The sequence below is a fragment of the Myodes glareolus genome, chromosome 3 (assembly GCF_982192425.1).
Source record: "Myodes glareolus chromosome 3, mMyoGla1.1, whole genome shotgun sequence".
NCBI classification, from domain to species: Eukaryota; Metazoa; Chordata; class Mammalia; order Rodentia; family Cricetidae; genus Myodes; species Myodes glareolus.
In genome coordinates, this window is record NC_142028.1 from 120,682,928 (window position 1) to 120,700,378 (window position 17,451).

Sequence of the window (17,451 nt, forward strand, 5' to 3'; positions counted from 1 at the left end):
TCATCTTAGAGAAATAAGCCTGTGTTGAAAGCGAGAAATTCTTAGGTCATGAAGATAATGCTTTATGGTTATAAATATATACATTTGCTTCGTGAGATATGGCAAAATGGGATCATCTGTAAAGTTGACCTTCATTCTTACTAATTTTAGACAAACACTGCTCTGAATAGTCAAAGAGCCAGAGTGAATTTTTTTTCAAGACTTCCCAAGCAGCAAGATTGAGGGAAGCTTATTTATTGATGGGCAGTTCTATCAGCCCCCAGGCAGAAAGTGTTTGATTTGTTGTTGTTGTTGTTTAATTGAAACAGAATTTTACCCTGTAATTCAAGGGGCCCTCAAACTCACAGTCTTCCTGCCTCAGCCTCCTGAGTGCTGGGATTGCAGGTGTGTATCACCCCAATAGGTGATAACCTATTATTTAACCACAGATACACTACACAGGAGACACTCTCAGCTTGTTTTTGTAGACAGAGAAACTGAATCTCAAAGACGTTGCTATGACTTGCCTGTGGCCAGGTTTAAGTCCACACTGTCTCACTCTTCCTCCTCCACAGAATTGGCCTCTACCTTTAAGATGGATGTCTTGTGATTTGCTTGTAGGTTATTGGTATTAACAGTGGTCATGGTGAATCAAAGTGCCTGTCAGGCCACTTTAGATCCAGCTTACTGTAGCTCCTTTTCCTCTCTGAGATTTTTCTCTGTCCTTGCTCCACCATTCCTAGGCATAGAGAAGGATGGTACCTAATGGTAAGGAGGTGGTATTGGATGGTAAAGGTTTAGCAATCTGTGTGTTTTAAAAGCAAAGCATTTCCTTTTCTGTATGAATCCATTTGTTGGAAGCCTGGGAGAACTGGGTGCCATAAGATAGCTTGTTTCCATGACCAGTGGGTCCCAAGTTACTCAGTAAGGGGTACCTCAGAGTCCAGCTCTTTCAGTTGGAAGCAGACAGTCCTTTCTTTTTACCCTTGCCATATATATGAATTTTTGGTGGGTCCCTAACCCTTGGGGCACTTGTTTCTACAATTCAGAATTCTATCTTTGAAGAGCATATGGAAACTAATTGTTCTCCTGAGTCCTTGCCAATCTATGCTTTAATTGGGGGCTTTCTAAGGTTAAAAATATTGCAGAAGAATCTCTGTTCAAGCATTTGTTGGCTGTTTGAACTCAAAAAAGGAGTGACCTTGTACAGTTTCAATTTTTGTAAAGTACATATGCTTGTACAGCTGCAGGCTTTCAGAAATTATGCTCTGTCATTTTTCCAATTAGTATTAAGGTCACAAAAATTCAATTCTAAAATGACACACACATTTTCCTTCCCTCTTTTATCAGATATGATTCATTGGTTCAGTCCCAAGCCAGGGAGCTCTCCCTTCAGCGGCAGCAGATTAAGGATAGCCATGACATCTGTGTCATTTACCGTCAACACATGAGCACCGTGATCAAGGCATTTGAGGAGCTTCTGCAGGCCAGTGATGTGGATAGTTGTGTGGCTGAAGGCTTTCGGGAACAGCTAACACAGTGTGCTGAGCTGCCTGAGCAACTGGAAAAGCTGTTTCTCCATGGTAAGTGGGTAGAGGCACTGGTCCTATACTCTCTGACTTCTTGCTTGGGCACTGGCAGAATTCACTCCTTGGCTTTGCGCATCTCCTTGCCAGCTATACACACTGACCTCTTCTGCCCGTAGGCCCAACAGGCTTCTTCCTCATAGTCTTTGCACGTTACATCTCTCCTTCCTCCTTCCTTTTCTCAGCCATTCTACTGGGGATGTCCTCCTTGACAATCTCTATAATGCTCCTGCCACCCGCTGACATCCCATCTCCTTCACCTGTTGCATTTTTCTTAGTCTTCACAGTGGAAGAGTGAGTGGGTCCAGTTTTATGCTGTGCTGAGTATGGCCCATGACAGGAAATACACCATCTGTGGTCATGCCAGGAATAAATGGCTGAGCTTGGATTTTACATTTTATGTCTTATCATAAGTCTGTCTGTTCCCACTAAGTCTGTTTGTACCTTTTTGATATTTTAGTAGTTACTTGGTTGGAAGGGGGCAGTGGTAACTCAGTGCTTTAGCCACTTCTCTAGTGTCGCACCAGGCACCATGGCCAAGGTAGCTCTTCATTTGGGGTTTGCTTACAGTTTCAGAGGTTTAGTCCATTATTGTCACAGTGGAGAGCGTGGCAGCATGCAGGCAGGCACTGGAGCAGTAGCTGGCAGCTGCATCACGTCTATAGGCAGAGAGACAGAGACTGAGATTGGCCTCGTGGGCTTTTGAAACCTCAAAGGCCACCCCCAGGGACACACTTCCCTCAGGAGGCAACACCTCCTAATCCTTATAATCCTTTCAAATAGTGCCACTTCCTGGTGTTTGAGCATTCAAATATGTAAGCCTGTGGGGCCATTTTAATTCAGACCACCACACTTGATTGTGTTGGTGATGAGCCTGGGGGTTAGGAATATTACTTTCATAGCCAAGATTGAGGGTCTACAATGACAAATGTAGTCACTGAGTCAAGCTTTGGCTTCCCCTGTAAGATGTGGACCTTCTGACTTTGCTTACCTATAACCTTAACACTTTAATACCTAGGTGGCAAAATCACTCTAAGGGTTAAGTGGTGGCTGTGAGGCCTTAACTGTGTGAGTGACAGGGCTCTCATGACAGAGTGCTTCCTACCGCATGAGTTTATGTTGAGTTAGGGCTTGACCCTCAGAACTGTGTGCTTTACATGTGCGAAAAGTGAAACTACGTAGAGACACAGTGGACTTGGTGCAGTCAGGATTGACTACTCTTCTGCATCCCATCCACATAGAACAGTTTACTGTGGATCTTGTGTGTGCACTTTAATTTCATGATGAGCACAGGGTACTTCCCCCATCTGATCCCCATTAGTGTTTTTCCTAAAGACCTGTCATTGTAGTGGCATTTCAAGCTTGCATGAGGATCAGAAAAGTAAAACAACCACACTGTGCAGCCTTACAGACCAGGCAGCAATGACACACACCCTTAATCCCAGTAGTCACACTAGTTTGCCATAGAAACCAGGCAGTAGCAGTGCACTCCCTTAATCCCAGAACTAGAGAGGATTATAAAATAGGAGGAGACAACTCTCAGTCTCAATCTCATTTTGAGGTTTCCTGGAGGCAGGATCAACATTTTCAGACTGATGTCAAGGTAAAAGCAGGTAGCTGACTGCTTTGCTTTTCTGGTCTTCAGGTTGAACCCCAATATCTGTCTCTGAGGTTTTATTAATCATGCTTCATGTCATAGACTAACTTTCTGGCATTTGCTCCTAAGAGCTTTGAGGATCAGGGTTTAGGAACAGTAGAATGCAGTTTTAGTCTGCTATCTTCTGGCTCATATGTTCTGAATAAATAAGCTTGCTTTTACCTTACTGGTGCAGAAGTAGCTGGGTGGCTGACAGATAAAGCTAGATTGCCCGTGCTCTCAATGTTCTTGTCTTCTCTTCTGACAGCCCTGGCACTGGTCCTGGCCAGGGAGGTAAGGGGGAGAGTGCCTCTGGCACTAGGTGCGTTCCCTCTTCAGCTAGTCTCAAGGTCTTCTCTCTCACCCAGAGTTTGACAAACACTGGAGATCCCACTTGTTGTTTTTGGTGGGTTCTGGAGGCAAGAGAAATTCAGGCTAGCAGATAGCTCAAGTGTAGAAGTTCATTTTCTTCTTCAAGGTGTAAAGGTCACAGGATCCTCACGGCAGCTCCCTTCATAGGGAAGAAAAAGAGACCCAGAGACAGATCTTTCTTGAATGCCATGTAAGAAGTCCTGCTCTTGAATTATGAACCAGGTTTACAATGGCAGTGTGTGGCACAAGTACTTAAACATTTAAGTATAGACTTTAAGAAACAATACCAAGCATGTTTACTATGGAATGCCAGACAGATCCTTCTCTGATTGTATCATTTCCACAGCCATGCATGGACAGCTTCACGTTTCTGTCCCTGGACCCTTTTAGAACATGTGTATCTTTTATGGCAACAGGACTCTTGGCAACCTCTCCCTTTGCTCAGCGACAGATAACACACATTAAGCTTTACTGACTATAGAACATCCTTCTACATAAATGTTTTTTGCCATATTTGATGAATCCTAGGGGATGGACATTTAGGATGTGTCCATTTGGGGACTGCTATAAAGAACACTGATTTGGAATCTCAGTGCATCCTCACTATTTTTGCAACAACATTTGGTTGACAGAGCCTAAGAAGCAGAGTGAGAAGTAGTGTACTTTCTTGATGCTTGCTAAGGGCCAAGCTGGGAACTAAGGATCCCATGAGGGGTCTTGAACTTGACAAGATGCTTTGGAGTGTGCATTTTTCTGGGGGTGAGGGTCAGTAGCTTTCAGCTTCTTCACAGGGCCAGGACCCAGAGTCGATCAGGAGCTAGAGTTGTAGTCAGGTTTCCCAGTGTAACCTCTTCATGTTGTCTCCAAAGACAAGCTGCATAGATGAAGAAGACAGTTTGTTCTCTCCCAATATAATTGAGCAAAGTACTGGATTGGGTGCAGAGATGATGGGGAGCCCTTAATGAACTCGGCGTTGGTGCCAGGCTCTAGCCACTGTTTCTGTGGAGCCTTTGCCTTGACACTCTTTGTTGTTTCTTTTCAAGACTTTCCATAGTCTCACTGGTGGAGAAAACACCGAGGAGATGCAGACAGTTTTCATTCTGTGTTTGCTCTGTACTCTCAGTCCAGAAGAAAATGCATTCTCCTCATTTCCCAGCAGTAGGTCACATAGGAGGGGGCAGAATCTGAACTGCGGGTTTGATTTCACAGCTGTTCTAACCACTGGGATAGATGTGTCCCACTCACGTTGCTGTTAGTCTGGGTGCACGGACCAAGTGTTCCTGTTGCTTGGACATTGCATTTCCCCTTCTGTGACTGTTCAAACCAGTGCCTTTCTACACAGGCTGCACTCACTCTCTACGGAAGGCGTTCTTTGTTCACCCCAAGTAAGACAGAGAGCTGCTTCCTGTTCTTCACTCTGGGTTATCTGCAACTCATACATGACAGTCTGACTCTGTGATGGAGGCTATCGCAGGAATATTCCAGGGAATCAGAGATTGGAACTAATATCCTGGTATATGGGTCACTAGCCTTTAAGAGTCAGATATCCTCTATGGGGGTAGCAACACCTACCTTCACAGAGCTGTTTGTAAGAATTAAGTGAGGTATTTAAAGTGCTTCCTGTTGCCCTTGGAGACAGTTTGCGTTTGGGAGGTGACAGTAGTGATTACAAGAAAGTTTTGGTTGCATCACTGGCCCAGGCTGTCAGACAAAGGATTCTGACTCCTGTCGCCATGGAATCACTTTCTCCATTTAAATTCGTTCTTGCTCCAAAAATATAACCCAGAAGCCTGGCATGGTGGTACAGGTTTATCTCCCAAGCGGAGATGAGGAAAGAGGATTGTGGGTTTGTGGTCAGCCTGGAATACATAGATCCTGCCTTAAACAAATGAACAACAACAGCAAACTTTGTTACTTTTTGTAAAAAAGAATGAGAGGCAAAGCCCCCTCCATCGCTCCTTTTCTAATCCCCCCACCCCCAGCTGAGGATGGACTATGCTTATCTTCTCTGGGGTCCTCCCACCACCACCATGCTGCCCCTCCTTGAAAGTGAACTCACCAAAGGCAGACAGGACAACTCTGAAGCCATCCTTGTGTACCCTCTGTGTCAGGCTTCTGGGAGGAGCCATGGTAGACAGGAAGGAAGAAGCATGGAGTTGGATTGGAGATGCCAGGTATTGAGTGTGTGGGACAGATGGAGTCTGAGTGCCCAAAGAGGCTTCTGAGAACAACAGGGGACAGGCTGGGTCAGCCTTTCACAAGTCAACTTCTGCACTGTGATCCTCTTGCTTGTCACACAAGGAAGCGAAAGCTAGCTTTTGGTTTTTGCTTTTTCTTGATTTCTGTGTTACAAAGATGACACTCCCTCACTGTGCGAGCTCACAGCTCTTAGGTTTGCCAGAGAAGTGGGAGCAGTGTTTTCATGGCATGCATGCCAAGCTCCTACAATATCTGACAGATGGTGTCCTACCACCTGTGTGGAGGCAGTTTCTACCAAGAAACTCAGTTTATCAGTTGTTATGATCCCTTCATCAATCCCACAACGATGGCCGTTTGCCACTTCGCTTTAAAAGGACCCTATTGTGATGACAGAACAGGTGTAATACAAGCTCTCCAAAAGATCTTTTATTTCACAAACTCAATCTGATGGTGTCATTGGAGCACTTCCTACCGTGCACATGGAGGCCAGGTCTTTGAGGGTTTTAAGATGGGCTTGTGGTCAGGATGCTTGAAGTTATCCCAGACCAAAGGCTCCTATCCTGTGCACGAAGGACATGCTAAGTTCACAGTGATGCCCATACAGCAGCACCACCTTCTCTATGCCTGGCAGTACTTGTACAGCTTCTGACTGTTGGCAGTGCTGGCCTAAATGGTGGCCTGTGAGATCAGAGGCTTTTCATTACCTGAAGGTTGGTGAACAGCCCCAGTGTTAATTAGACTGTTCTTTCAGAGAAGATAAGTGTCCTGCCCATTATAAATTGTCCTTCAGAACTTTGAGCTCTGGTCCCTTTTTGAGGAGGAGTACAGAAGGCAGACATAGGGACTGCAGACTTGAGAGCATCTATCAGGCTGGGGAACTGCCAGCCTCTGTTTGCCTTGTGGAAGCCACAGCATCACGCTAGTATGGGAAAGATATAGCCAGCAAGGTCCATGCGTAGATCTGCACCTGCCATGACCCTGCCCCTTACTGAAGTGCAGTCAAGTGAGAGTGGAGCCTGGACCTTGGGCTTGCACGTCTGCTGTAGAGTGGAGGGAAGTGCTGACACTCTGGGGTTTTAGGAAGACCTGAGACAGAGAGTGCATGGAAAGGAACTGTATTCAGGGCTGCTGCCTCCTCACTGTGGGTGGCAGTGCTGTACAGTGTCAAGTATATGGTGACCTGCTGGGATGGAGAGGGAGCCTGGCTGCCATACAGGCCTCCCTGTGATAATCGTAAGCTGAATCACAAGACATAAAGCAAATATGCTTGCTCTGGTGCCCTTTTCCTTACCAGTGATGTTTGGGGACTTTTCCTTTTGGGAGTTTAGAGCGCTGTAGGTGCAGGCTAATTATAGTCTCATTTTTCAAGGCAGCAATAGAAGGGCTTTTTTCCTTTTTTCTTTAGCCATGCATCAGTTTCTTCAAAGAGCTCATCCTGGTCTGCAATTTCCAGAGTTTTGAAGTATTTTTAAAATAAAGTTGTTAGTTGCTTTGAAACCTAGGTCCTGCATCCTTTCAAATGATGACACTTGGGAACAGAGCACAGCATCTTTCCCCCACAGCATCCTGCGCTTTATTTTTGTTTTCTTTTGTCATTTCTGTTAGTTGCTTCCCCTGCTGTCAACAGTGGCCTCTTCAGCTGCACTCCAATACTGCTTTCCCCACTAATCCCAGTTCTGAGAGCCTTTCCTAGGGAAATAATTTAAATGCAGATAAAGCCATATGCACATATATTTGTCTCACTTATTTACTAAAATGAAAATTTGGAGGTGACCTAAATACCCAACAGGGAACTACAAGATCCAATCCATGTGTGCCTGCCAATAGAATGTTAGCATAGTCTTCACAGTGGAGGTTTCTGAAACAAACTTCATAAAAGAAATGCTAGTCATAAAGTGTGATGTGAAAAACTGAAGTCAACATCCTCTTCCCATGTGCATAAAAGGGAGAACAGAAGACAGTTTGGATCGTGCCTGCAGAGGGAGGGTGGGAGGTTCGGGATCGTACGTGTAGATAGGGTGGGAAGAGGATGGCTTTATGATTCTGTTACCCATTGCTCACGGTGAGCACATATTCCACTAGTGCCAGAGGATTTTGTGTTGTGTTCTGTGGTTCTGGGACTGGAACCCAGGATTTCACATGTGCTATACTGTACCACTAACTGTGTCTCTAGCCCAGCCCTCCTTTTATTTTGTATCTGCGTATATACATGTGTGTGTTCAAGTGTTTGTGCAGGCATGTATATATGTGTGTGTGTGGAAGATGGGGACTGCTGGAGTGAAGGGCAGAGATTGATTCACACGTCTTCCTTAATTGTTTTTTTTCATTTTTTGAGACAGGGTCTCTCATTCATCTTGGAAACACTGTTCTTTTCTTTACTGCCTGGCCTGATAGTCCTGGGCACCTTTTGTTTCTTCCTCTCCAGTGCTGCAATTCTAGGCCCAAGCTACCACATCTAAAAAAAAAGAAAAGAAAACAACATGGTTGTGTAGTAGGTACTTTACCAACTAAGCTGTCTCTATACCCCCAGAAGTTGGCTTGATTTTATGATCTTCAGCCACTTGAATAGGATGACAGGCCTTTGCCACTAGACCCTGCTGTTGTCTGTGTTTTAGACATAGGAAAGAGCTGCATCCAGAGACCACCATGGTGGCTGCTTTCTAGATTCCTTCCTATCAGCTAGAACGAGTTCCTGAATTAGTGTATATGAACTGTGCACCCCACTCCAAGGTCTGTGGTCAGGAGCTTTAAGATGGATCCTTGGCTCTGCAAATATATGAACAAGGTAGTATCGATGAACAGTTGTTAAAAGCTCTTTTCATCTTCGAATGTTCTCTGTGCTCCTAGGAGCATCGGCCGGAGCGGAACCGCGTCCCCAGAGGGAACTGCAGGAGAGGTGAGTGCGTGCTGCTCCTTAAGGAAACTCCAGGAGTTGCCAGCTTTGATTTGCCTGTCGGTTTTTAAAATTTAATGTTCCCTTTTTTTCTGCAACTTTGTGTTTTTTGTAAATAAGGCACCAGCACCCATAGAAGCACCAGTGACTGCACAGCAACCAAAGTCCACCACTGTGAGTCCTGCAGCTGCACACACTGGGCTCAGGTGACTTGTGGTGTTTCTGTCAGTAACTGCAGCAGATCTTCCTGTAGGAACCCGAGGGTCCCACTGTACTAAGCCTGGCACTGGAGCATGTGCCAGCTTATTTGTTTTCCTTCCCTCCCTCCACCTCCTACCGTCTGCCCCATGCCTCCTTACCTGGCTCCTTATTCTCCTGAACCACTCTACATAGCTGTGTACTCTGTCGCCTTTCTTGAGCAGTAGGAAAGCCATTCCTCAGAGGCAGCTGGAACAGAAATGACCATGGCCTTTGCCAACACCCTGTGTCTTTCTGTTCCAGCATCGGCTATTCTTGCCATAGCACTTGACATAGTTCCATGAAGCACTTAACCATGTGGTGTGTGCTACATTCCCATTTGGCTCACTCCTCTCCAAGGAGAACAACATTGTCTAACACTGACAGGGTTTCATCCTTGTTGCTTCTGACGCCACGATTCAAGCATTTTCATCCACACTTCAGGACGAGGAACTTGTGGTTCAGAGCTGTGCACCTTCATTGAGTGGCAGAGCTGGAACTGGAACTCCAGTCTGCCGCGCTCCAGCACCAGTTTTTCTGTGCTGTCGTTTGAGAACAAGAATGAAAGCATGGATTATATGCTTTCTTTGTTTACTTCTTCAGCCAACTGGCTGTGCTGAGGGCTTGCCCACTTATGCTCCATATGCTGTGGAGTACCTTCTTTGATGTCTGTGGCTTGGGGGTTCTTGGAGTGAAATGAAGAAATGGATAGTCTGGGATGTAGAAATGTAAATTTCATTGACTTCACAGAGGCCATCAGCATCATTCCAGAGTAGGCAGGGAGGTGCCCTACCTCTCTGGAGAATGTTGTTATCAAGGTGACTGTGGTCATAAAAGAAACACTCTTCCCTCTGCAGTGTCACCACAGTCCCCTTCTAGTCGAACCCACGCCTCCATCCTTATTCCACATCCTGCTGGCAGCTATGGAGAGGGAAAGGGAGGCCTTTGAGTGGGGCTGGTCCCAACTAGTCTTAGGATCTAAAGAATCAAAGTGATGGTACTGGGACCTCCCTGGACTATGTCTATGACTGATATAAAGGAGACATGGCTTCAGGGGCAAACCAGGCCCACTGGGTGGTCCATAGAAACTGTTTTTAGGATTCTCAGCCCAACGCTCTCCTATCGGACTACTGGGGGTCTTTAAAGTGGAGAAAGAAAGGATGAGGCTTTTCAGACTTGCTGTTCTGGAAGACCGAGTATGTCCAGATACTAAGTGGGAGGGAGGCAAGGAACATATTTCTGTCCTCTTCAACCAGGTGTTTCTCCTTTCCATCTCTTGAGTTTGCTGCTCTTCCTTCTGCTCCGCTATTTTCAGTTGTAGGCTCAGCACTCACAGGTCACTCCTGCGCTAGTGAAATGGGTACTCTTGGCCCTCACTCTACGTTTGGAAGGCAGCAGCAAGCCTAGCATCCATCACACTGTCTGGGCTCAGCTGCACCCGGTGTTTACCTGTTAATGGATGCACTGCGGCTTTCAGAGTCCTTTGCTCTTGTCTAAGTACATGAATAAAGAGACTGGCCACTGACGAGAAGTAATAGGGAAAAAGGGGAGTACAAAGAGCTTCAATTAAGGAGCTTATCTACAACGGAGATTCACGTTGGCTTTTCACAGCATTCAGCTGGTTTGTTCTTGTGGCTTAGGTGGTCCTTGCAAATCCAGGTTACTAACCAGATGATAATATAGAAACCTGCCAAGGGGTCAAGAAATCTTTGAGATTTTTAGGTCTAAGACAATCCTGTGACTTTGGGATGGACTCCCACATTCTCCTGGGGCTGTGGGACCAGATACGCATAGGTCTAATCTGAGTGGTGCCACTTATGAACCAAGACAGCACCTGGCTCATGATGCACCTTGACTTCCTCGATTGTAAAGGACAATAGTGCTTCCTTCCTCAGAGGGTGTCCGTGAGGACAAATAAAGATCCAGAACCCTGGGACAGAACAGCACTTTGTGAACAGGTGCCCCTGAATCATGCTCTGTCGCAGGCTGCTGCCCTGTAAATCACACTGTTGGACAAGAGCAGTCTCTACCCTTCCTTTTCTTCCTTGATTCCAGACTTAAGCCCATGGAGGCCCTTCGGTTTTCAGAATTTGACTGCTTAGTGTTATAAGGAAACAAAAGGAGTGACTGAGGTTGTATGGATGGTCAGTCACAAAGAGAAAGTTTTCCCTAAGTGTTTAAACACATGGTCCAGCTTGGGATCATGGTGTGGGAAGTGACATTTCTTTTTAAAATTTTAAGAATTAATTTCTTTTTATTCATTTTTGAGAATATCTTATGAGTATTGTTTTTATATTATTGCTTCTTCCCTTCAGCTCCTCCCATCCCCCTTTCTTCTCAAATTCATGGACTCTTACTCTTTGATTATAATTATCACATATATATGTATATACATACATATATACATTTATGAATCCAATCTTCACTAGATGATCTCAGGAGGTTGTATTTGGATATTTTTCTTTTGATCTTGAAGGTTGAGAACTGAGGAAGACAACTTAACCCATCATCATCTCCTGCCTGACTCTGCCGAGCCTTCTGCCTCTCACGCACTGTCAGATGATGAGATGTCTGATAAATCCTCCCTGTCTCTAGACCAGAAGGCAGACCACAAGACTGGGAAGTTCCTGGCTATGGAGAACCATTTTTCTCAAGGTGAGCTAAGCTTCGCTAAGCACCTTAGGCATAACCATGCTGTCTTGTTTTGATGAGCAGAGTGGGTTTACGTCTGACCATTTCACCAATGGAGGGAGAACCAGGGCTGCTCATGGAGGGTGATTTATCAGCGGAAGGAGCCATGATGTTACAGTGTGCTAGCAGTGAGGAAGTCTTGGTTTCTTTTTAAATGATGACTCGGGTGATCTGCTCTTTTCAAAGGGTGGGAAGAAAGCCCTGGGGATATGTCACTGTTGTTAGTTGTCCTTTAGTTTCTGCACATCCTGAAGCAGGTCCCTTAAGGGATGACTCTTGGCCATGGCATCAGGCCCTTTAATTTGGTCTACTCAGGCTGCTGCAGCTGAATACAGGGAACTGCAGACAGCACAAATCTATCTCTCACAATTCTGGTGTGCGGAAAGCAGAGGTTAGTGTGCCTTACAGGCAGTGTAGTTGAGTTCTGTGAGCATCCTCTTCCCACTTGAATTCTGACATAGAGGAAGAAAGGTCAGGGGAGATCCTTAACAAGAACATTAATTCACAGGCATTGCATCCTTATGACCTAATTTCTTCCAGGGGCTTTACTCCCTAACACCATCACACCTGTGCTAAGGGCTTCAGCATGGGAATTTCAGCATGGGAATTTCAGAGCACAGATGTTCTGCCTTGTTCTGTTGCTGGGTGTGAACTAAACTGGCCAAATCAGCTTCCCAGGGACCTTCCCCATTCTTCTTTCCGCTTGCAGCCTTCATTTCTTGTCTTGGAGTAGAAGTTGGATTTACTGTTTGTCATTCAGTATGTTTCAGAGATCCAAAGTACTATAGAGGCAAGCCAGATGGACTTGTGCTTAGCAAACTTTTCCACCCAAGGAGCAGATAGCAAGTATCGGATGTTGTGCAGGGTATGTCCTCTTAGAGTTGCACAGCACTGCTCTAAAGCACAAAGTAGCTATAGGTAATGTGCATGGTCCACATGAGCTCATTCACAAGAAGGCAAGGTGTGGCGCACGGCCCATGTGTCAGGCCTTTGATATGTGTAAACTCTGTACCTCTCTTGGTGGTCTCTGATCTCTTGCTTATTCCATTGGGTTTTTTCTAAGTCACCGCAGTGGATTCTGTAACACACTGAACACTAGTACTCCTTGCTAAAACCTTTTGTTAATACTAAATGGCATAAGCCATTGCTTTCAAAAGTATTTGAAGTGTTTGGTTTAAACAACTAGATTTCTTTTAGATGGAGAAGTCAAGCAATATGTCAATGATACTAGAGCCAAGTCTTTGCCCCATGGTGTCCTCTGAGGCTCCTCTGGCCACTCAGGTCTTACATCTTAGACATACCTAGAATATGGCATGCACATTCTTGGTATAACTGAGGAACCAACCAAATCTTCCAGTGGCCAGTCACCTGAACCTTATTTCCTGGGGTTTCTGGTGGTATACCTTAGAGATTTTTGTGAGTACTTGATTTTTCCATCACTTCTGGTTGTGGGTTTTGCCCTCATCTACTTTAGGTTAGACTATAAATCATTTCCCTGTCCTTAGTGCACCCCACTTTTGCACTTAGTCCAGTGTAACACAGCCCCTCTCCAGGATACTGAAACCACTACATGAGGTCTGATCACATGGGTGGAGGAGCAGCGTGAATGGATCATTCAGAGGAAATGTGATCCCATTTTCTCTATGTGGTCTTAGGCACAGCTCTCTTCTGCCTATCACTGTATTTTTTATATAAGAGATAAAGGTTAAAATAAATATAGATAAAAATTTATTTTTTCCAAATCTCAAAGAGGTTCAGGCCCATCTCTTGTCTTTGTTCAGCAGGGATATGTCTGGGCTGCCTGCGCCCTGATTGTAGCACTAGCCCTTTTCTTGAGTGGGGGCCCAGTGCTCTGGAGCCATTGAAATACAGCCACTGTTTGCTTTTTTTTTTTTATTTCTCTTCAGCTTTTTCTTCTCTGCATCTGTTTTTCCTTTTGTCACGTTTGTAATCTGTATAGAGAGATAATTTGGCACTTTTTTTCTTTGCTCACTTACCATTCTTTCATAGACTTTCTGACATGTTGTCAGATAATGTCACTTTTAGTGGCTTTGGAACAGCCCTTTGATGGCTGAACTGCAGTTTTCCTTCTGTTCCTGGAGCTCAGCACTTTCTCACAATTGTAAACAGTGCTGCAGGGGAGTCTTGAACACAAAGCCTTCCTCTTTGAGGGCATTTTCTTAATATAGATTCTCTAAATTTGGAACTACCCAGCAGAAGACACACATTTTTTCTCTTTTCTGTGTATGGCAGATTTTATAGGATTTATGGTTTTTGCAAGTTAGGACTTATTAGAAGAGTTTACTATAAGACTGGAGGATCCTTTTCTCCCATTTTGGAAAAGGTGCTATAGTATTTCGTTCTCCTCAGGATGGCTGCATAATTAATACATGGTGTCTAATTCCCCTGGGGGTGTTTCCTTCAGCCCATGTGATAATTCTCACTCTGAAAGATGGCTTGTGTGGAGCATCATCACTCCACAGTCAGCAGTGTGTGACTCAAAAAACCAGCAAGGAAGGTGGCAGTTCAAACCAGTGAGCTGACTGACTCTGGGCTGACGGACTTCTGGAAGAAGGTTGGCAGGACCTCGAGGCTGGGCCGGGAGGACCAGTGCTGGGCACACCACAAATGTGCACAGACAGCCTTTCCCGCCGTGCTGCAGCGGGAGGCAGACATTCCACTAAATGACTTGCCGCACTTCTGGCATTAATAGGAGATAGCTGAAGGTCTGGGAATTAAGTCATCTCATAAACATTCAAATTCATGGCAAAATTACTATTTAATTAGGAAAAGATCTGTAACATTGTGCTACTTTTAAATGAAAGCCATTTTGGAGGAATTAAAACTGGGTCATAACATTAGTATAATGTTTTAAAACAAACATTACTAAGACATACTGAGTGTACCCTAATTGATGAATTAAAGACATTAGTTTTGCCTTTGGATATTTAATGTGATTATGTTTTAAACACTGACTCTGAGAATCCACCTCTAGAGTGAAACTATTTCTTTTTTCTCTGTTGAAGTGAGATGTGGCAGAAGGTAAAAAAATTAATACATACTTATCCTAGGATATTTGGAAAATTAAGTATTTGTTAAGTGATATATTAAAATGTCAAATGGAGGTTTTTAAAAACATGAAATCTATCACCTTGAGGTAACTGCAATTAATATTTCATTGTAATTGCTTCTTTGGTTTATTTGTTTATACTACCTGTATGTTCTTATATAGAGTTGGGATTATGTTATAACCAATTTTATATCTTTTGAAATTTGCCATAACATAACACATTTTCCATATTTATAGTTTTCATTGCATAATTTAATAGCTGTGTAATCCCTCAGCATAGTGAATGGACCTTGGCTCAATGAACAATTTGAGCTGTTTCAGTTTCCTGTCACTTGTAAACTCAGATGAGTATTTTCATGCATTCTGGAAAGTGCCTGTGAGCATTTCACATGAGCTCCTTAAATAGAGTCCTGGAAGTAGAACTATTTGGGAACCGACACTGGAGAACTTTCCTAAAACCAGTGATATCAATAGCCCCAGAGAGTCATATGCATTTATACTCACACAGCAGTGATCTCAAAAACATACCTTTTATTACCTCTCTCACTAGCATTGTTTTAAGTCTTGAAGTTAATGAATGATAAAGGGATAACATACTCATTGCAGGGAAAAAAAAAAAAGAAAACTAGCCTAGAAAATTATCTGGTTTCATTAGGAAGGTAATTTAATCAACTCTCAGGCAGTTCAGGCTAACTTGAAAGTGATCTGTTAGTTTCACCATAAGGAAGATTTTTAAATTAATATTTGATATTGAGAAGAATAAAAGGCTGCATTAGAGTTAGCATTAAAATTGTATGGAGTATAATTTTTGTGTGTGATGTAAAGTTACTTCCTCATGGATGGCTGCAGAGAGCCATTAATGAGCCATGACTATGGACTGTGGGAAATAGCTTGGCCTCCCCCAAACCTGGGAAAGAATCGCCAGCTGCTGACTATCTCAATACATCCAGTGCTCTTGAAATTTCAAGATCTGTGCATAATCTACCAATTATTCAATTTGTTGGGGGCTTCAGACTTTAGATTTAAAATGTTCTTCCTTCCTGTAGACTTACTAATGGAACACATACAGGAAATTCGAACTTTGAGAAAGCATTTGGAAGAATTTATTAAAACAAATGAGAAGCTCCGAAAACAGCTGGAACATCAGAGGTCTGAGACTGACCAAGGTAAGGAAGGACTTTCCCAGGGTAAGAAATGGGGTTTGGTGGGTTGCTGCTCTGTGATATGTTTGCCTGAAGAGGCTCTCTGTGAATCAGACTGGGTGGTGAAATTGGCTAGCCTCTGGGGTCCTGAGCTGTAACCGTGTTCTCACTATAGATGAACTGGGATTCATCTATATGGATTGAATCCCAATGTATGGATTGGGATTCTAAAATAGAATAGAGCCGTATTTTTCCTTTTTATCAATAGTAGACTATAAGCTGGGTAGTGGTGACGCATACCTTTAATTCCAGCACATGAGAGACAGAGGCAGTTGGATCTCTGTGAGTTCGAGACCAGCCTGGTCTACAAGAGCTAGTTCCAGGACAGGCTCCAAGACTAAAGAGAAACCCCGTGTCAAAACAACAACAACAACAATGATAATAATAATAATAATAGACCATAAATTGACATCTGGCAAATCTTTCATGCCAAAGAAGGCCAGGACTATTCTCACCCCACCTGACTTTGCTTTGAAGGGAATGGTCTTCCTTTAAAACTGAACACCTGAAAGACACTTCTTCACATGGTTCGAAACCAGCTGTTGCTCACTGTAACTGTTAACCTTTCCCTCCCTTCTTTCTTCCTCTGTTTTCTTGGTGTCCTCTGTAGTCATTGTATTGTTGAAGTTGGTTGGGTTGCCCTGGGTATGGCTGTAGCTCTTCTGTTGATCGGTGTTGACTTTGAGCAGTTCACTCTAGTCCTAGTTGTTTCATGAAACATGGTTTTTCTGCTAGTAAATGAGGCAGTGTCATGAACAAGGCCTTGCTCAGTGCTCACTCAATAAATAGTTGCTTTTGTCACTGTTGGTTTTATTTTACTATTTTATGTAACACGGCCAGTTTAACTTTCAGTCTTTCCATGCTCTGCCGTTGACACCATTTTAGAGATGAGATCACTGAGTCCTAGAAATGTAGGACTCATTGGTAAAACTCAAGACTTGGACCCTAGCCCATTTTTCATTGCTCTGTAATCTGCACATAAGGCTGGTTCTGGGAGTTCTGTGTATGCTTCGGTTTCCGCTGTGGTTTGCAGGAAGCTCCCAATCTTCTGTCTGGGCTTCCATTCATCCCATGCATCTTTCATCCTCCTCCCTCACCCCTAGGAAATTTGATTAATTTGAGTTATTAGTTGTGTCAAGCGCAGGAAAGAAATTCATGCCCGGGCCCTTGATGTTCACTCTTGGTAATGCCTGAGTTAGTTTCATTATGTTTTACATTTTCCCCAGCAAATCCAATTATGGAATTATTTGGGGGTTCAAATGGCCACCAACTACAGCGGAGCCCAGTTGTAGAATAATTCCTCTGAAAGGGACGTTTACAGAAAGGCACTCATAAAATCTTCACTCTCGTGGAGAGATGTGCTGTTCTTGCCTTATTGTCACAGTTTCTGGAAAGACAAAACAGAAAGCAGTCCTCCCTCCCCCTTATGTGAATGTTCATCTTGGGGATCACTCTGAAAAGGCAGGACTCTGTCCGATTTCAAGGGGGAATGCCAAAAACTCTTATGCCTTAGAGGCTCTCGCTCTAGCCCGTTGTCTGGTCTGACCGCAGAGGTAGTACTCAAAGCAAAGTCTTGCCGCATGGCA

General features: G+C 44.1%; 1 protein-coding gene across 13 annotated transcripts in view; it reads left to right on the plus strand.

The window, feature by feature from the left end:
- Positions 1 to 17,451, plus strand: part of Cdk5rap2 (CDK5 regulatory subunit associated protein 2) — a 183,639-nt gene that overhangs the window by 140,389 nt on the left and 25,799 nt on the right. For all 13 annotated transcript variants that reach the window (XM_087904938.1, XM_087904939.1, XM_087904946.1 and 10 more), the window contains 4 exons: positions 1,330 to 1,562; positions 8,620 to 8,668; positions 11,379 to 11,557; positions 15,710 to 15,829. In XM_087904938.1, coding sequence (XP_087761064.1) covers positions 1,330 to 1,562; positions 8,620 to 8,668; positions 11,379 to 11,557; positions 15,710 to 15,829 — 581 coding nt within the window. The remainder of the gene's footprint in view (positions 1 to 1,329; positions 1,563 to 8,619; positions 8,669 to 11,378; positions 11,558 to 15,709; positions 15,830 to 17,451) is intronic.